At 36.9% G+C, this 20,537-nt stretch overlaps 1 protein-coding gene across 1 annotated transcript; it reads right to left on the bottom strand.

The window, feature by feature from the left end:
- Nucleotides 1-15,634: 15,634 nt before the first annotated feature.
- On the bottom strand, nucleotides 15,635-16,540 carry LOC130829290 (olfactory receptor 51V1-like). The gene has a single exon (XM_057695646.1). The coding sequence runs from the start codon at nucleotides 16,538-16,540 to the stop codon at nucleotides 15,635-15,637; it is 906 nt and encodes a 301-aa protein (XP_057551629.1).
- Between the last annotated feature and the right edge of the window lie 3,997 nt (nucleotides 16,541-20,537).

Genomic DNA, 20,537 nt, shown 5'->3' with positions numbered 1-20,537 from the left:
ATAAGGATATTTTTTTACTCTTTTTTTTTTTTTTTTTTGCCTTTTAAAATATTTCTATATCTAGCTAAGTTTTTGGTAGTACGGACAAAATATCTTTCATACTTTCCTTTCATCCCTTTCTTTTATACACTTCTATTCCTTTCTTTTTCTTTGCATATTTCCAACCACATTACGCTCTTCTGTTCCCCTTTCTTCCAGCCATTTTAAGTGTATTTTATCTTAACATACTTATAAGCAACACTATCGGTCTGCTCAGACTCCTTGCTCTATTCTCCAGATGATGCACTGCCTTGGTATTAATATTAGGCTTTTGTCTTTATCTTACTTCTTAGTACAGTTGTCTAATTACATTCTGAGAATCTCCATTCTCTCTGGTGGTACTCCAGCTCATTTCTATATTTGATCCTAGCTTACAAAATCTCCCTGGATTGATGTTTGTATGTGTAGGGTGTTATTTGTTGTTTGTTTGCTTTTGCTTTTGTCTCTGATTTGCTCTGTTTCAGTTGTCAATTTCTGCTGGGTTTCTCTCTGAATATCTGATAGCACACTGGGGTTCTGTCAGGTCTTTCTAGAGCCTTATGTCCTAACGGATTCAATAATTGTGTGTCTTATACATGTATGTGTTTCCTAGACTGAATATTCGTCTAATCCAATACTTGGACATTAGTCTGAGGCTTGGACAGTCTTCTATAAACACCTCTATCACCAGGACAAGCAACCCCAAAAGCTTGGACAACCATGAGGAAACAAAGAAACACCATGCAGGCAAAGGAGCAGGAAAAAAACCCACAAGACCAAATAAATGAGGAGGAAATAGGAAAAATGCCGGAAAAAGAATTTAGAGTAATGATAGTAAAAATGATACAAAATCTCGATAACAAATTAGAGAAAGTACAAGAAACAGTTCATAAGAACTCAGAAAAACAAACAGCAATGGATAACAAAATAACTGAAATTAAAAATACTCTAGATGCTCTAACCAGCAGAATGACTGAGGCAGAAGAACGAATAAGTGAGTTGGAAGATAGAATGGAAGAAATAAACGCCACAGAGCAGGAAAAAGATAAAAAAATAAAAAGACTAGAAGACAGCCTCAGAGACCTCAGTGATAACCTTAAACGTACCAACATTCGAATTATAGGCATCCCAGAAGAAGAAGAAAACAAGAAAGGGTCTGTGAAAATATTTGAAGAGGTTCTAGTGGAAAACTTCCCCAACATGGGAAAGGAAATAATGAACCAAGTCCAAGAAGCACAGAGAGTCCCATACAGAATAAACCCAAGGAGAAATACACCAAGACACATATTAATCAAACTAACGACAATTCAACACAAAGAAAAAATATTAAAAGCAGCAAGAGAAAAGCAACAAACAACATATAAGGGAAAACCCATCAGGATAACAGCTGACCTTTCTACAGAAACTCTGCAGGCCAGAAGGGAATGGCAGGATATACTGAAAGTCCTGAAAGAGAGAAACCTACAGCCAAGAATACTCTACCCAGCAAGAATCTCATTCAGATTTGAGGGAGAAATCAAAAGCTTTCCAGACAAGCAAAAGTTCAGAGAATTCAGCACCACCAAACCAGCCTTACCACAAGTGCTAAAGGAACTTCTCTAAGTAGGAAACACAAGAAAAGGAAAACACCTACAAATACAAACCCAAAACAATTCAGAAAATGGTCATTGGAACACACATGTCAATAATCACTTTAAATGTAAATGGATTAAATGCTCCAACCAAAAGACACAGACTGGCTGAATGGATACAAAAACAAGACCCTTCTATATGCTGCCTACAAGAAACCCACTTCAGACCAAGGGATACATATAGACTGAAAGTGAAGGGATGGAAAAAGATATTCCATGCAAATGGAAGTCAAAAGAAAGCTGGAGTAGCAATACTCATATCAGACAAATTAGACTTGAAAGTAAAGACTATTAAAAGAGACAAGGAAGGGCACTACATAATGATCAAGGGATCCATCCAAGAAGAACATATCACAATGGTAAATATCTATGTCCCCAGTATAGGAGCACCTCAATACATAAGGCAAATGCTAACAGCTATAAAAGGGGACATCGACAGTAACACAATTATAGTGGGAGACTTGAACACCCCACTTACATCAATGGACAGATCATCCAAACAGAAAATCAATAAAGACACACAAGCTTTAAATGACACATTAGACCATCTCGACTTCATTGATATTTATAGGACATTCCATCCAAAAACGACAGACTACACGTTCTTCTCAAGTGCACAAGGAACATTTTCCAGGATAGATCACATCTTGGGTCACAAATCAAACCTCAGCAAATTCAAGAAAATTGAAATCATATCAAGCATCTTCTCAGACCACAACGCCATGAGACTAGATATCAATTACAGGAAAAAAACTGCAAAAAATACAAACACATGGAGGCTAAACAATTCACTATTAAACAACCAAGGAATCACTACAGAAATCAAAGAGGAAATCAAAAAGTATCTAGAAACAAATGACAACGAAAACACAACAACCCAAAACCTATGGGACGCAGCAAAAGCAGTTCTAAGAGGGAAGTTTATAGCAATACAGTCCTACCTTAAGAAACAAGAAAATGATCGAATAAACAACCTAACCTTACACCTCAAACAACTAGAGAAAGAAGAACAAAGAAACCCCAAAGTGAGCAGCAGGAAAGAAATCGTAAAGATCAGAGCAGAAATAAATGAAAAAGAAAGGAAAGAAACCATAAGAAAAATAAATAAAACTAAAAGCTGGTTCTTTGAGAAGATTAACAAAATTGATAAACCATTAGCCAGACTCATCAAGAAAAAAAGGGAGAAGATGCAAATCAACAGAATTAGAAATGAAAAAGGAGAAGTCACAACGGACACCTCAGACATACAAAACATCATGAGAGACTACTACAAGCAACTATATGCCAATCAATTGGATAACCTGGAAGAAATGGGTACATTCTTAGAAAAATACAATCTTCCAAGACTGAACCAGGAAGAAATAGAAACCATGAACAGACCAATCACAAGTACAGAAATTGAGGCAGTGATTAAAAATCTCCCAACACACAAAAGCCCAGGACCAGATGGATTCACAGGCGAATTCTATCAAACATTTCGAGAAGAGTTAACACCTATCCTTCTCAAACTCTTCCAAAATATTGCAGAAGGCGGAGCACTCCCAAACTCATTCTATGAGGCTACCATCACCCTGATACCAAAACCAGGCAAAGATGTCACAAAAAAAGAAAACTACAGACCAATATCACTGATGAATATAGATGCAAAAATCCTCAACAAAATACTAGCTAACAGACTGCAACAGCACATTAAAAAAATCATACACCACGATCAAGTGGGGTTTATCCCTGGGATGCAAGGATTCTTCAATATACGCAAATCAATCAACGTGATACATCATATCAACAAATTGAAGGATAAAAACCATATGATCATTTCAATAGATGCAGAAAAAGCTTTTGACAAAGTTCAACATCCATTTATGATCAAAGCTCTCCAGAAAATGGGCATAGAAGGAAATTACCTCAACATCATAAAAGCCATATATGACAAACCAAAAGCCAACATTGTTCTCAATGGAGAAAAACTGGAAGAATTCCCTCTAAGAACAGGAACAAGACAAGGGTGTCCACTCTCACCACTGTTATTCAACATAGTTTTGGAAGTGTTAGCCACAGCAATCAGAGAAGAAAAAGAAATTAAAGGAATCCAAATTGGAAAAGAAGAAGTAAAATTATCACTCTTTGCAGATGACATGATACTATATATAGAAAACCCTAAAGACTCTACCAGAAAACTGCTAGCACTCATTGATGAGTTTAGTAAAGTAGCAGGATACAAAATTAATGCACAGAAATCTCTTGCATTCCTATACACTAACAACGGAAGAGCAGAAAGAGAAATTAAGGAAACTCTCCCATTCACCATTGCAACCAAAAGAATAAAATACCTAGGAATAAACCTGCCTAAGGAGGCAAAAGATCTGTATGCAGAAAACTTTAAGACATTGATGAAAGAAATCAAAGATGACATAAACAGATGGAGGGATATACCATGTTCCTGGATTGGAAGAATCAACATCGTGAAAATGACTGTACTACCCAAAGCAATTTACAGATTTAATGCAATCCCGATCAGATTACCAATGGCATTTTTCACAGAACTAGAGCAAGAAATCTTACGATTTGTATGGAAACGCAAAAGACCCCGAATAGCCAAAGCAATCTTGAGAAGGAAAAATGGAGTTGGTGGAATCAGGCTTCCTGACTTCAAACTATACTACAAGGCCATAGTGATCAAGACAGTATGGTACTGGCACAAAAATAGAAAGGAAGATCAATGGAACAGAATAGAGAACTCAGAAGTAAGCCCAAACACATATGGGCACCTTATCTTTGACAAAGGAAGCACGAGTATACAATGGAAAAAAGACAGCCTCTTCAATAAGTGGTGCTGGGAAAATTGGACAGCAACATGTAAAAGAATGAAATTAGAACACTTCCTAACACCATACACAAAAATAAACTCCAAATGGATTAAAGACCTACATATAAGGCCAGACACTATCAAACTCCTAGAGGAAAACATAGGCAGAACACTCTTTGACATACATCAAAGCAACATCCTTTTTGACCCACCTCCTAGAATCATGGAAATAAAATCAAGAATAAACGAATGGGACCTCATGAAACTTAAAAGCTTTTGCACAGCAAAAGAAACCATAAACAAGACTAAAAGGCAACCCTCAGAATGGGAAAAAATAATTGCCTATGAAACAACGGACAAAGGATTAACCTCCAAAATATACAAGCAGCTTATGCAGCTGAATACCAAAAAAGCAAATAACCCAATCCACAAATGGGCAGAAGACCTAAATAGACATTTCTCCAAAGAAGACATACAGATGGCCAACAAACACATGAAAAGATGCTCAACATCACTCATCATCAGAGAAATGCAAGTCAAAGCCACAATGAGGTATCACCTCACACCAATCAGAATGGCCATCATCACAAAGTCTGGAAACAACAAATGTTGGAGAGGGTGTGGAGAAAAGGGAACTCTCCTGCACTGTTGGTGGGACTGTAAGTTGGTACAGCCACTATGGAAAACAATTTGGAGGTTCCTTCAAAAACTACAAATAGAACTACCATATGATCCAGTAATCCCACTCCTGGGCATATACCCAAAGAAAACCATAATCCCAAAAGAAACTTGTACCATAATGTTTATTGCAGCACTCTTTACAATAGCCAGGACATGGAAGCAACCTAAATGCCCATCAACAAATGAATGGATACAGAAGATGTGGCATATATATACAATGGAATATTACTCAGCTATAAAAAGGGATGAGATGGAGCTATATGTAATGAGGTGGATAGAACTACAATCTGTCATACATAGTGAAGTAAGTCAGAAAGAGAAAGACAAATATTGTATGCTAACTCACATATACGGAATCTAAAAATGGTACTGATGAACTCAGTGACAAGAACAGGGAAGCAGATACAGGGAATGGACTGGAGAACTCGAGGTATGGGAGGGGGCGGGGGGTGAAGGGGAAACTGAGAAGAAGCGGGAGAGTAGTACAGACATATATATACTACCAACTGTAAAATAGTCAGTGGGAAGTTGTTGTATAACAAAGGGAGTCCAACTCGAGGATGGAAGATGCCTTAGAGGACTGGGGCAGGGAGGGTGGGGGGGACTCGAGGGGGGGCGTCAAGGAAGGGAGGGAATATGGGGATATGTGTATAAAAACAGTTGATTGAACCTGGTGTACCCCCCAAAAAATTAAAATAAAATAATAAAAAAAAAAAAAAAAAAAAGATTAAACTCTAGGGGAAGAGGAAGGAAGTAGGAAAACCTCTCCCTTATACTTAATGCTTGTTATCTGTCTTCATGTTCATTAAGGAAACTGAGTGACAGACATAGGGAAATATGAATGTCACCCATACGGAGTCCATATACTTTCAGGGAAAACAGCCTCATATGGGTAATTAAATTAGAATCTCTCTCTACCAATAGGTAATCCCAGGTCATGTTAAAATAAAATGATGTCTACACTCTTTCTGTATTTGTTTTTCTCTCTTAACTTAAAAGTGTGGACCAAAGAGCAAGATTTGGGTTCAGGAAATCCATACTCTATTTCTACATCTGACACTAGCTATATGCTATTGGCTAAATTGCTTCTGCCCTCTAAACTAAGATTTTGTTTTTAATTTTTTTAAATATTTTAATGATGTGGAATTAAATCAATGATCTGCTAAGGTCTGTTGCCATAAGGATCTGTTTGGATGAATTTATAAATTTCTTTTATATATATATATATATATATATATATATATATATATATATATATAAAATGATTAGGTGCCTACAAAACTTCCCATTCTAGACACTGTTCTTTGTAGTCAAAATATAAACTGATTAATGCTATGGAATTACATGTATTACATATCAGAGAAACTCCCTCGGAGGTAATATTTAAGCTGAGGTCCTAAGGGTGATAAAAATATCCACACAGGGTTGTGTGGTGGGAAAGGAAAGAAAGGGAGAAAAGTCATGAGACAAAGGGGAGAATGATGAGTTTTGGAATCTATAAGAATTTGCAGAATAGATTTTAGATGTGGATCAAGGCTTGATTTGAGAGGTATTATGAAATAAGCCTGGAAAGGTAAGTAATCGTAAGACATTCTTATATAATTCCCCAATGAACAAATAAACGTAAGGGTACTAATTTTAAGTGTATACGTGTGTATGTTTTGAGATGGTCGATAGTATGATCACATTCATATTTTTGAAAGATGACTTTAATTGCATTGTGGTCAATTAATTGCATGGGCACATTTTATTATTCTCAATAAGGTGAGTTCCCTGTTTCAAGGAAGCTGTGATTTATAATAATAGCTCACATCTACTAAATACTAAATAATACTATGCCCCCAGGACTGTAACACTTTTTAAGATTAGCTCTATAAAACTTATGAAACACCTACGTAAAAATTTCTAGTTTACTTTTATTTTTCAGATGAAGTATCGGGCTTAGAGAAGTAAACCGACTTCCCTCAGAAATAACTATTAAGCAGCAGGACAGAATTTAATTCAGTGGAGAAAAGAAAATGTGCTGTCCATGAATTTTGCCATGCTGGATGTTGATTTTCTTAATTAACTGTATCATTACGTAAAAATTAAATACATAGGCTCTGCTTGGTTTCCATAACTGCATGGCTTTGGGCAAAAATTTATTCTCTTCAAACCTTGGTTTTAAATTTATAAATTGTGGACAGTAACAGTAATACTGTCTATAACATAGTTCTGTGAGAATAGATTAGATGATTCATATTAAGAATTTAAATCTCACCCTGGTTTTATATAGAATCTTTCTAGAAATATTGATTATTAATATTTCTCAGTAGAGTGCCACATTGTTCTTTGCTATATTTTAAAACCAAATATATCACCTGAATGTATTACTGTCTGCAAAAACAAAACAATTAGGAGAAATCTGAGGGTCATAAGTTTCATAAAAAAGATTCCAAGAATTCTTCCTATAATGATGATATGGCATTCCGACCTATTAACTGATGATCTGTTGCTTGCATTTAGCATCTCCATTGGTCATTTTGGAAATCCGGTGAATCAGAGAGAAATTGACAACTTTAGAAAAGGTATAGTGAAACAAAGACCTCAGAAGAAAGCAGCTTTCCAAAGGCCTTGAAGAGGAAATAAAACCTAAGTTTAGGAATTACTTTTTAAAACCACTCCTTTCCTGGAGTTTCAATTAGAAACAAGAGAGGGAATTCCCTGGTAGTCCAGTGGTTAAGATTCAGTGCTTTCACGGCTGGGGCCTAGGTTCAATTCCTGGTGGAGGAACTAAAATTCCACACACCCACAAAAAAAAGGAAAAAAACAAAAGAAATACCTGGTTTTCCAGCAGAGAGAGTAGATAAGGACGTTGGGACCATAAGTGTAAAGGAAATACTCCTAAAATTACATCCAGAAGCAAGCAGTTATTTATGTGTGTGTGTGTGTGTGTGTGTGTGTGTGTGTGTGTGTGTTTATCAGCCTGTTTCTGAATTATTTTGAGGTTTCCCCATGAGAATCAGTCTCTTGAGTCAAAGTTACCGTGAGTGGTTCCCCAGAGTCCATAAAATTCATGCAGCTGTTTCCTTCCATCACATTAAAAGGCATAAATAAATCTTACTTTTTACTATTATTCACAGTACTTTCCTCTCTAAACTAGGATTTTAAGCCACGTTTCTTATGAAACATTTTAAGCAGTTAATGCCTCTATTCTGTGAATACTATTGATCTCAGAGAGACCGCAGTGAGTGGTCCTAAAGAGAGATCTTAGTTCTCTGCTCAGGAAATGAACCTGGGTAGCCTGGATGAAAACCAGGAATCTTAAGAGCTAGTCTACCAGGGGCTAGAGGCTAGAAGCAAAGTGGTCCTAGCTCTTTCCCCTGTTTGAAGACAAGAATGTTTCAAGGAGGCCAAAGCTGTAAAAACAGGTACAAAGTTTATTATTAGAGACCCAGCACAATGCATGGGAGAGCACACAGAGAAACAGTTTGTATATTTAAGGCAGAAGCAAGGCAGAAATATATACATACCCAGAGAGAAAAGGTTCCAGCGTCCTCTCTAATGAGGAGGTGCTCAGTAAGTCAGAAACTAGGCAGAAATACACACTCAGAGAGGAGTGCAGGAATCCTGAAGGAGGAGCGCAGGAAGGCAGTGATTTAAATCACTTATATAGGACAGTCTTTTCCAGATTTTGTTTACCTTTGGCCAATTAGCTTCTTTCATTTTTCACACCTGACTGATTAGAGGACCCTCCCCAAGATGCGCGCACAATTTTTTGCTAAGATGAATCCCACTGCAGAGGCCTGTGGGTGCATGTCCACATATATTATGGGGTGGTGCCCCTTCCCTTTTTGACCCCCCAGGAGACTCCCTATGCATGTGCAGACAGGGACGTTCTCCTTAACCTCAGGAATGGGCATCTTATCTCTTTACTTTAGCAGAGCTAAATTCTTCTGCCACTAGACTTGTCCTTGGAGTGTCTGGGTGAGAACAAAGCTTCAGTTTTACTCCACTTGACGAACGCCAGCTGTCCATCCTAGGGGCCCATCTATCGCCTACCTCAGTATCATATAACTATAAAGACTTGTTTTTATCCTACTGTTGTACAAATTAAAATATATATGAGCAAGCTTTTGCTTGGTTTTCTTTTTTTTTCAACATGTTAACTCATTTCTTTCACTGTGTCTGTGTTTTATGGTGGAGAGGAGGGTTTTTTAACTGACTTTCTAAGAAAAGAAAAAAAAGAAAAAGAAAGAAAGAAAGGAAAAGAAACAAAACAGACAAAGAAACCCACAGAGATATATATGTATAGTAATGCTGGGTAAGACTGATGCTAGTCTAACTATATCACACTAATTTAGGAAGACTACAATACTTCAAAAATTTAAATATTATGGAGATGACTGAAAAAATTTACATATGAACTGATACAGCTAATAATAGTGGTAAGAGTGTTGGTGATGATAAGAAACCCTTAAACAACAGTTCAATTTTGAGTTTTCTTCTTTCTGTGCCTGTATTATAACATAAGGTAGGACAATGTATGTTATTACAGTTGAAGAAAGTTGGCTACTGGGGACTTCCCTGGTGGTCCAGTGGTTAAGACTGCGCTTCCACTGCAGGGAGCATGGGTTCAATCCCTGGTCTGGGAACTAAGATCCCACATGCCATGCTGCATGGCCAAAAAAGAATAAGGAGAAGGAGAAGGAGAAGAAGAAATTTAAAAAAAAAAAAAAAGAGGTTTAAAAAAAAAAAAGATGTGAAAGATACTCTTACATGTGAAAGATACTCTCCCTGCACCAGGAGGTAGAGACTCCCTTATCCCCAGAGATAGGGAATTCAGGGACAAGAAGCCTGAATAAATAAACTTTGTTACCTCCTTACCAATTTTCTACCCCATATCCAAACTCTGTTTAGATACTTCTCTAGCATCCAAGACTAAGTTTCTTTGTCTTGTCAATTCCTCACAAATTTATTGTTTCTTTACATAAAATTATAAAAGCTGCCTGCCTTGATCACTTCTTAGGCCCCTAAACTATGCAACCCCTGTATATACAAAATTAGATTAGATTTTCTCCTGCTAATCTCTCATGTTAATTTAAGTCCTATAGGCATTTGTTTTTTTTATTTTTATTTTAGGTTCCACATATAAGTGATAACATAGAATATTTATCTTTCTTGGATCATTTCATTAAGCATAATACTCTCTAGGTTCATCCATGTTGTTACAAATGGCAGACTTTCATGCTTTTTTATGAGTGAATACTATTCCAAGAAAAATAAAGTGCCTGCAAATTGACAGGAAAGAAGTTCTTCTATGGCTTCCCATACTCTGAATATTAATTGTTCCAGATGAAACATATACTATGCAACTGAAGGAGACCTACAGCTCAAAAAGAGTGTCCATGACTATAGAGGCAGAGAAAATACAACATAGTATTTCCTATGGTTGTTTTTCTCACAGACATAGAGTGTTATTTTAGTATTAATATTCATCTACTAATTTTATTATAAATATTACCTGCATTCTCTATTTTTTTTTATGATGAAAACTCTGAATATTTTCTCTCACATCTGCTTGGTTTTTACAACACAGACAGTGGGATTCATCACAGAAAGAACCAGGGAATGCATATCGATCACAGTTACATAAGGGTGTGAGGGAAGCCTTTGACCAAGCTTGTGCAGGGTGGCAGCAGGATCACGAGTGTGAAGAAGAGGCCCACGGAAGTAGGGTGGGAAATGCCACAGTGAAGGGCTTGAGGCAGCCATCATGAGATGCAGTGCTTGGTACAGTTTTCAGGATGAGTATGTAATAAAGAAGAGCAGTAAGATTTTTTTTAATTGATAAAAATAGACAAAATTAAAATCTTTTGCATTTCAAAAGACACTCTGAAGAAAGTGAAAAAAAACCCATAGACTGGAAAAAAATATTTACAAATCATGTATCTGATAAGGGACTCGTATGCAGAATGTATAAATAGCTCTTAAAACTCAGCAATAAAAAGGCAAATAAAACCACAACATTAACAGCTTTTAGTCATTAAGGAAATACAAATCAAAACCACCAGGCAGGGACTTCCCTGGTGGCCCAGTGGGTAAGAATCTGCGTGCCAATGCAGGGAACACAGGTTCAAGCCCTGGTCCGGAAAGATAGCACGTGCCACGGAGCAACTAAGCCTGTGCGCCACAACTACTGAGCGTGTGTGCCTAGAGCCCGTTCTCCGCAACAAGAGAAGCCGCAACAGTGAGAAGCCTGTGCGCCGCCATGAAGAGTAGCCCCTGCTCTCTGCAACAAAGACCCAATGCAGCCAATAAATAAATTAATTAATTAAAAAAATTTAAAACAGAACAAAGCAAAACGAAACCACCAGACACACCTATTAGAATGGCTATACTCAAAAGACAGAATAATATGTTGATGAGATTATGGGAAATATCTCAATCAGCATATGCTTTGTGGGGATGTAAAATATTGCAGCAGCTTTAGAAAATGGGTTAGTTTCTCAAAATGTTAAAAAATAGAGCTGTCACATGACTCACTCTTAGGTGTCTCCACAAGAGAATTGAAACACATGCCCTCACAAAGATTTGTACATGAATACTCATCACAGCATTGTTCACAGTAGCCGAGAAAATGGGGAAAGTGTCCGCCAACTAGTGAAGAGAAGGCAGCATTGGAGTTAAAGAAGAATAGCAGTAGAATGCCACAAGAAAAATATGGCACTCGGTGCGTGCAGGTCCTGGGAAAATACAAGAATACAAGAAAGGGCATCTTGTACATTTAACCACGATAAAACCTATGAAAGTTTCACTAGAAAATGGTCACTGCTTTTGATGAATATATATTAATGCTTTAACCATTAAGAAAAAAAGTTTCATATACATACAATAGAATACTTGTGAGCAGTATAATGAAATTAAGTACTTATATGTGCTACAACATGGATGAACCTCAAAAGCATTATGCTCAATTAAAGTCAGACACAGAGGAACATGCTTGTGTGGTTCTATTTGTATGAGATATCAAAACTGGAATATCTATAGAGAAGGACAGTAGATAAGCTGTCACCTAGGACTGGGGATGGGAATAGAGAGTGTCTCTAAGTCAGAACAAGTTTCTTTGGGGCATGATTAAGATTTTCTAAAATTAGATTGGGGTGATGGTTGCACAACTTTGGAAATATTCTAAAAATGGGTAAATTCTATGGTATGTTAATTATAGTTTAATTAATTTCATGGATTAAAAAATTCACTTCTATGCTGTGCTGCTTCCCTACATCTAAGGGCTTTGAAAAGACTTAAAATTAAAAGTGAGATAAATTCATGTAAAAAATGTGCCCCATGTTTAGGAAACACTTTCCAAAATATTTACAGATAAGGAAAAGTTAACGAGAGGCGGGAGATGTATAACACGTGTTTGAGGAATCTGACTGACGGGTGTCTTTTGTTTTATTTTTTGTACCTTTTCTGAATAGTAGGTCTGAAATTCATTTAAAATAAAAAAGTTTAAAATAGTAAAATAAAAGAAGGGAAATCATGTTGTAAAGTTAGTGACCATCGTCCTCATGGTAATCACTTGTGGACCACGAATTTACTTTCCCACTGTCTACTGTGGCTAGTTGCTTTCAGGTATCATGGAGATGAAAAGGAGGAGAATGCAACTCAAATAGTATATGCTACCAAAAGTGAACTTTAGTAGTATTTCCCTTTCTGTTACCAATTATGAGTTATTAATTGTTACTGACTACATCAAGCTAGAAGCTCATAGGGAGAAAGACGGCAATTTCCCAGGCAAGGTGTTTATTTTTGTTCTGTGAGCATTAGGAAATAGTCCTAAATGGTTAATTTGGCAGCAACATTGATCTTTGGGAAGTGAATATCTTAATACAACAACAGCAACAACAACAAAAGGAAATATAATTAAGACATAATCATGTATTTGTTAAATAAAAACAAACATGGAGAGGGAGAGAGGGAGGGAGGGAGGGAGAAAGGAAGGGGGCGGGGAGGGAAGGACCTAGCTCACCTCTGACAAGGTACGCTTTTCTACCCACTATGGGCACATTCTGAAAAAAATTATCTACATCACTCTCACCTAATAATTCAGATTTCCTTCATGGAACATTGATTCCACTTCCACCATAGCACACGCCCCGTTCAGGATCTTTTCCACTGCTTTTCTAAACCAAAGGAAATTTTTCCGTACCCAATTTAAGTCCCTGTCACACGATTTTGACACACTCATTTTCCTCTTTAAAACACCTTCTCATTTGGATTCATTGACATCATGTTCCCCTAATATTTCAGTTTCTTCTTTTTCAGATTAGTGTTGGTATTTCAATTGTACCCTATTCTACTGTTCAAGTTTTTTAAGATGCTCATACCGTTTCCTTTGCTTGATCAACACAGCCACCCCCGTCACCTCAAAAACCATGTTTATGACCATCACTTCCATATTCAATACCCAGGTCTACTCTTCTCAACAGAGCCCTGACATGTGTATCAAAACCCCAGACTCAAATCTCTTCTTAAACGTATCTTGGATCAAATAAATTTTAAAAACATGTCGAAAACAAATCCTATTCACGCACCTCTTGCTTGTTTCAGTACATGGGTATATGATTGCTATAGTTTCTTATTCCAAAATCCTAAGCATGATTAGCATCTTCTTTTGTCTTGTCCTCATAGGCAATCAGTCACCAAATCTTTCGATCTCACCTATTAAATAGATCTCATGTACATTCACTTCTTGCAACTCCCTGAGCTGACCCTTCCTCCACCACTATTATAAGTATTAAGACTCTTTTATCTACTTTTCTGTGTTAAGTCTTGTCCTCATCTTTTGGGTAGCAGGACTAATGTTCTTAACATACGTGTTTGATCATTTCACCATTTTTACTGCAATCTATTAGTAGTTGCATACTGCCCTAAGAATTAAAAGTAAATGAAAATTTTACCTTTATAACCTTGTTCCTATCTATTTTTCAACTCTTACACCTGAAGTTTCATAGTCACCCATTCACCTGTTTTTCATATAGTCTAATGTATTCTCAACATTTTTTTCTCTTCTGTTTTTCCTGAAAATGCCTTCTCTTTTTTATTTCCTGGGTTATGTACCCTCAGTCTTCAAGGTTCAACTATATACCACTTTCTCAGGGAAGTCATTTCTCACATCCTCAGGACTTGATTAGAATTCCCTATCAAGCTGTCATTGCACTATTTAGTTCCTAATAATGGCATTTATCATAATTGTAAATATAGATATATAGTTAATAATTTTTGTCTGTATCACCTGCTAAGCTGAATGCAAAGTACTCTTTTTGCTCTCGACTCTTTCTCTGCACCTTAGCAGTGTCTAGCACTGTGTCTGAAACACCAGGGTACTTAATATGCTTAATGGATTTGTATACATGTTCCACAGACACCTCAAACTCAATGTGTTCAAAGTAGGTTTCACTATCTTCTTATGTAAACAATACTCTTTCTTTTTCACTATTTCATTGGATGACACAACATTAATTTGATTTCACAAACCAGAAACCTGATTGTCGACTATGAAACCACTCTCTGCTCACCAACCCAAAATCAGTCATTAAGGTGTGTTTACGTATCCTAAATATCATTCATATCTGTTATCATATGACCATCCTCACAACCATTACTCTAAGAGAGGCCACCATCAGTTCTCAATTGTGCTTCTGTAATAGTTTCTAAACTGTACTATTTTCTTGCAGATAATATGAAGAAATTAAAATGTCATGAAGAAATTTTAATGATATTTATGAAAAAGTGTAGAATGAAAAATTTATGTGCCATAAGGTCATATCTTCATAGCATGGAAATTAAGGAGAAAATCTTGGGAATAAAGGGATTAGAAATCTTTTTATTCCAACATCCCTTTAATGCGCTTGCATTAAGACACTATTGGGATAAATACAGAGTGAAGGGAAGGCTTAGTGTCATAGTTTCAGATGTTACTCACCTCACTTCTAGGAATGAGGAAAGTCCAATTTTACTGTACCATATATTTTCATATAAGGACCATTATCTGAATAATCAAAACGATAGGCATATTTCCAAAATTTTAGACAGAGGTGTGTTTAATGGAATAAAAATATTGATTGCCTGAAGGAAATGAAATTTTCATATGGCAGCCACACTGAAAAAATACTACGATTGGTGCAAAGACACTGTTACATTCATGATAGCTGTCATTATCCTCCAGGAAACTTCCAAAATCTTTTCTGGACTGTGTATTAATAAACTTAGTTCTGTCCCCTCTCTTGCATTAGCAAGACATTTAAGTTCTTTAATATCAAGTCTTTACAAAAACATTACAAAAATATTACTCAAAATTGTTACTCAAGTTTTTGAGTGAAAAATATTAAGTTAATATTACTCAAGTTTTTGCATACATGGGAACTAGCATATCAGTTTGACCTTAAAACATTTGTACTGATGAAATCCAAGGGTTTCACTACATTTTCAGAGAAAACCACTTCTTCATCCTGCTTCAGATCTGCTGGGTCTTCACACTGTAGATGATTGGATTCATCATGGGTGGAAAGAGAATATAGATGTTGCCCATAAGGACACGAACCAAAGGTGAGAGATGCTTTCCAAAGCGGTGTACCATGGTGAGACCAATGATGGGAATATAAAAAACCAGTACAGCACAGATGTGGGAAATACAGGTCTGCAAAGACTTGAGCCTCTCTTTTCGAGATGCAATTGCCAGCACTGTATGCAAGATGAAAACATAGGAGATGAGAATAAGGACAGCATCCAACAACAAGGTACAGATCACCAGAGCCAGGGCATAGAAGCTGTTGAAACGGATGTCAGAACAGGCCAGCCGGAGTAGGTCCTGGTGCAGGCAGAAGGAGTGGGAGAGGATGTGAGGTTGGCAGTAATGAAAGAACTTCAAACGGATGATGACAGGAAGAATGGACAAAGCACTTCTCATCAAAATGGTCACCATAAAGTGAATGACCCTACTATTATTCAGGATCAACGTATATCTCAGAGGGTTGCAAATTGCTGTAAAACGATCAAAGGCCATGGCGAGAAGGACTCCAGACTCTGTGCCAGAAAGTCCATGAACAAAATAAGTCTGTGAAATGCAGGCATCCAGACCAATCTCCTGGCCGAGCCCCCACAAGATCCCCAGCACGGTGTGCACGGTGGACAGCCCCATGCACAGGTCAGTGAGGGCCAGCATGGCCAGGAAGTAGAACATGGGCTCATGCAGGCTTGGCTCAGTACGGATCACATGCAGCACCAGGCAGTTTCCCAGGAAAACCACAGCATAGATTAAGGAAAGGGGAATTGAAAACAAGGGATAGTACTGTTCCAGGCCTGGGAACCCCGTGAGAATAAACATCGAGGAGTTGATGATGGAAGGAGAAGAAGCAGGCATGAATATTTGAAGGTAACTTCCAAAGGAAGATAAATATATATTCACAAGTTTATTTAAACTGCCACCTTTGAGAAGAGTCAGATAAAACACAGCTACATAGAATGTAGCATAGGTAAAGCTAATAGTAGATTTCCAGAGAAATTCAGTACTATAGAAAAAGCTACAGCACAAGATGATTTCCCAGGGAACCTCCTTGGTATTCGCCTTAGAGGTTATAGAAGAAAATCAATGTCCTGATCACTTTAGGCAAATTAGATCATTAACTTCATTCCCTTTTAGTCTCTCTGAGCCACTGACACCACACACGCCAGGTGACAGTGACTAGTTATTGAGAGCACAGGGCTGTTCTGTGCTGCTGCTCCTGAGAAGCTTCCGAACACTCTGTTATCTGTCCTTAAGGCCAGGGAGTCAGGGTGCTCAGGTTTATGAGGAAGGAAAGAAGAGGCCTGTCTGTGTGAGTCAGCTGAATCCAGGCCTTTGGGAGACCACTGCTCCCTTGGGGAGGATGATGCAAGTGTGAGATTCTACCTGGTCACTTCCAAACTAGCAGTTTGCTGGGATTGTGAGGATGGGTGAAGGGAAGCATTTTCCCCGGAGTTCAACTCTTACCTAATGCTAGAGAAAGACTCACGACACTGACTGAAAATTCAATGCTTACTCAAAAGGAGAAGGCAAGACATGGACATCCACTGGGAAGACAGAGTATCAGGATTCTGAAGAATTTTTACCTTCTTTTCAGTCTGAAATCAACAAAAATGTTTACAGAAGGCTTATTTCTCCTAAATTTCACTTTCATTTTTCACTTAATTCTTCAGTAAATATTTCTCCCTTTTCTGAATCCCTGAGAAATGCATCTGCCCTCTCACAGGAATAATATAAAGAGCCATATATAAAAATATTTTTACAATGCTGTGAAACTCACTATATTTTAAATCATTCTCTTATGTATTAGTTGCACATAGTTAATTATGCACTTATTTGTAAAATACTTAAAATATTTTCTCTTCTTTGCATGTGTATAATTATTGACAAATACTGTATATGAAGTCATTTATAACTATTTTTATTCAATTTTTTTTCCTCAAAGACATTTTCAGTAAATCATTTTTTATGGAAAAATTTCAAGTATAGCACAGAGAATATTTTTCCTGAAATAGTTGAGAATAAGTTTCCTATCTGGTATTTCATAACTCCCAAATTCTGTAGTGTTCGTTTTCTACAAGCAAGGATATTGTCCTATGTAACTATATAATCATTGAATCATGAAATTAACATTGACATATTAGTACCATTGAATTTTAAAAATCCATCAACTTTCCAGCTTTCTCCAATTTCACCATTAAGGTAATTTATAGTTAAAAAATACATAAATAAAAATAGAAAAAAATCCAGTTCAGAATCACGTGTGAGCATTACTCCTGTCTTGAGATTTTTGCCAGTGGTTCTTGGACTGGAGATAAAGACAAGTTACCCTTTGGGCAGTTTGCTTGTTTCTTTCTTTTCTTCTCTCACGCAGTATGCTTTTCTAGACTACTACAAATTATAACTTCTGCATTTGAGATATTTGTCAATTTTGTATCTTCTTTAAAATAACTGTAATGGGGCTTTTAAGGAAAGAATGTCTCTAGCTTCTTCAGGGAAAACTCAAAAGTCTTTGGCTACCTCTTTCCTTGTTAACTAGGTCAGCTCTTGTTAACGTATTCTGGGCCCTCATTGCGCCTTCCTTCCTGTGCTCAGGAGGAAACCCATTCCTGATTCACCTGGAGGGAACCATCTGAGGACACCAGAGTGCAGGCGTATGTCTGAAGAAATATCCCAATATCTACCCCACTTAAACATAGTATATTTTTGTTATGGAGTTGTGGAAATGGAATTATACTTCCCATATCTTATAACTTCAGTAATAGGGTGACAGTATTAAGTTTTGTCTTAAAGACATGCCCTGAAGACATTTCTTTTATCACATAAATCTCTCTGCCTTCTGCTTTCAGCTCTTATAATGACTAACAACCCACAATCATATAATATATGACAGGGGAGTCCACATCAATATCAGATCTATAGTTATAATTAGTAACAGTTTTTATTTTGAATATCATTCCATGGTCTCCTTTACTTCCCAGCTGTCTGGAGGTAGAATACTTGTTACTGGGAATATTTTTCTGCACTGATGAGAAAGAACACTTGCCTATTAGACCAGGCATGAGGTCCTAACAGCAGAAAAAGATGATCCTAATAGTCATAGTCTATCTTCTACCCTTTATATCTACAACATCTAAATCCACAATGTATATATTCACATCAAACTAAATTATATAAACAACATTTATCCCAATGGTGATATGTTTTTGGGGGTGGCTCATTCATTTACTCAATCACTCATTCATTCATAAACCCTGTACACAATATCAGCATAGAAGCAATGAACAGAGTTTATAATATCTCTGTTCTCTTGGAACTTACAATCAAGTATGGAATATAATATACAATAAATATACAAATAAATATAAGTATTCTAACAATGAAAACAATGTACTAACAATGAAAATTTTGAAAGACTTGTAGTTAAATGTATTTAAATGACAAAAGTAGAAAATTATATATCTGATTCAAGGAAGACCATGAATAAGACTTAAATAAAAAGAGTTGGTGATATAATCTGGGGGACTCAAAATATTATAATTCAGAATAGGTATTTTGTCACCACCAGCACCATGACCACCACTACAACTGCACTGAAAATATTTGACCAATTTCTTGCCTCTTTCTGTGTCTGTTACTGGACTTCTATCAGAGTAATCCCACCTTCCCCTACAATTTCTTCTATAGTTCAATGTCTTCTTATTTTCTCATTGTCTCCTAAACTTCATGCTTCTTAGAGATCCATTCTTGTTACGGATTCTCTTTTTTCTAAAGGAAAAAGACATAGCTTTTATTTTTCAAATCTCCAGAACTGAGTAATATGCTTCTACCTTATTATTTCCCAGTAAATGAACTGAAATGTTGAATTAAAGAATGTGTATGTCTTCATGCTAAACCATGATAACAGGACTCCAATAATGGAATCCATGCTTATCAATATCAATTTACTATGTATTTTAGTTCATAAAACCCTTCAAAGTTTGTTTGTCCTATGATAATGTCTAATCACTTTACTCCAGCCTGCAAACTCAAAAATTCTACCAACTCTCCAAAGTTCATCTCTACTCTATTTACTTCCTTGCATTCTCAACTCTAGCCATTTTATTTTTTTTAAATAGGTTTTTTTTATTTTTTTACATTTTGGCTTCATTGGGTCTTCGTTGCTGCTCTTGGGCTTTCTCTAGTTACGGCGAGCAGGGGATGCTCTTCATTATGGTGCATGGCCTTCTCATTGCAGTGGCCTCTCTTGTTAATGGAGCACAGGCTCTGGGCATGCAGCCTTCAGTAGTTGCAGCACAAAGGCTCAGTAGTTGTGACTCGAAGGCCCCAGAGCACGTGGGCTTCAGTAGTTGTGGTGCATGGGCTTAGTTACTCCACGACATATGGGATCTTCCCAGACCAGCAATTGAACCCATGTCTCCTGCATTGCCAGGCAGATTCTCAACCACTGTGCCACCAGGGAAATCCAATTCTAGCCCTTTTAAATGCTAATAAGTTTGATTAATTCTTAAGTCTGTCTTTGGACCAAACCCTTCTTATTATTCTTTATCAGAAACTCTTTTCCTCCCCTCTTTATGGTTAAGATCTAACTTGTCACTTGTCTACTGCATTTGTCTTCTGCAATTAGATAAAACTAGAACCGTCAATACATCTATTCAAGATGGGGACCCCACTTTACTGCACTGACCTTTTTAAAGCCTGTTTTGTCCCATACACCACAATGTTCAGGAGGTTGAGGCATATCTGTCTCACACGTCTATCTTGTTTGACTCTATATCTCCAGAGCACAGCATATTAACTGTCAAATAGTTGTTGAAGAAATGAAGAATCAACCTCTAGGATTCATACAGCATAG

This window comes from Hippopotamus amphibius, chromosome 9, assembly GCF_030028045.1.
Source record: "Hippopotamus amphibius kiboko isolate mHipAmp2 chromosome 9, mHipAmp2.hap2, whole genome shotgun sequence".
In the NCBI taxonomy this organism is placed as follows: Eukaryota; Metazoa; Chordata; class Mammalia; order Artiodactyla; family Hippopotamidae; genus Hippopotamus; species Hippopotamus amphibius.
This window is presented reverse-complemented; position numbering and strand designations above follow the sequence as displayed.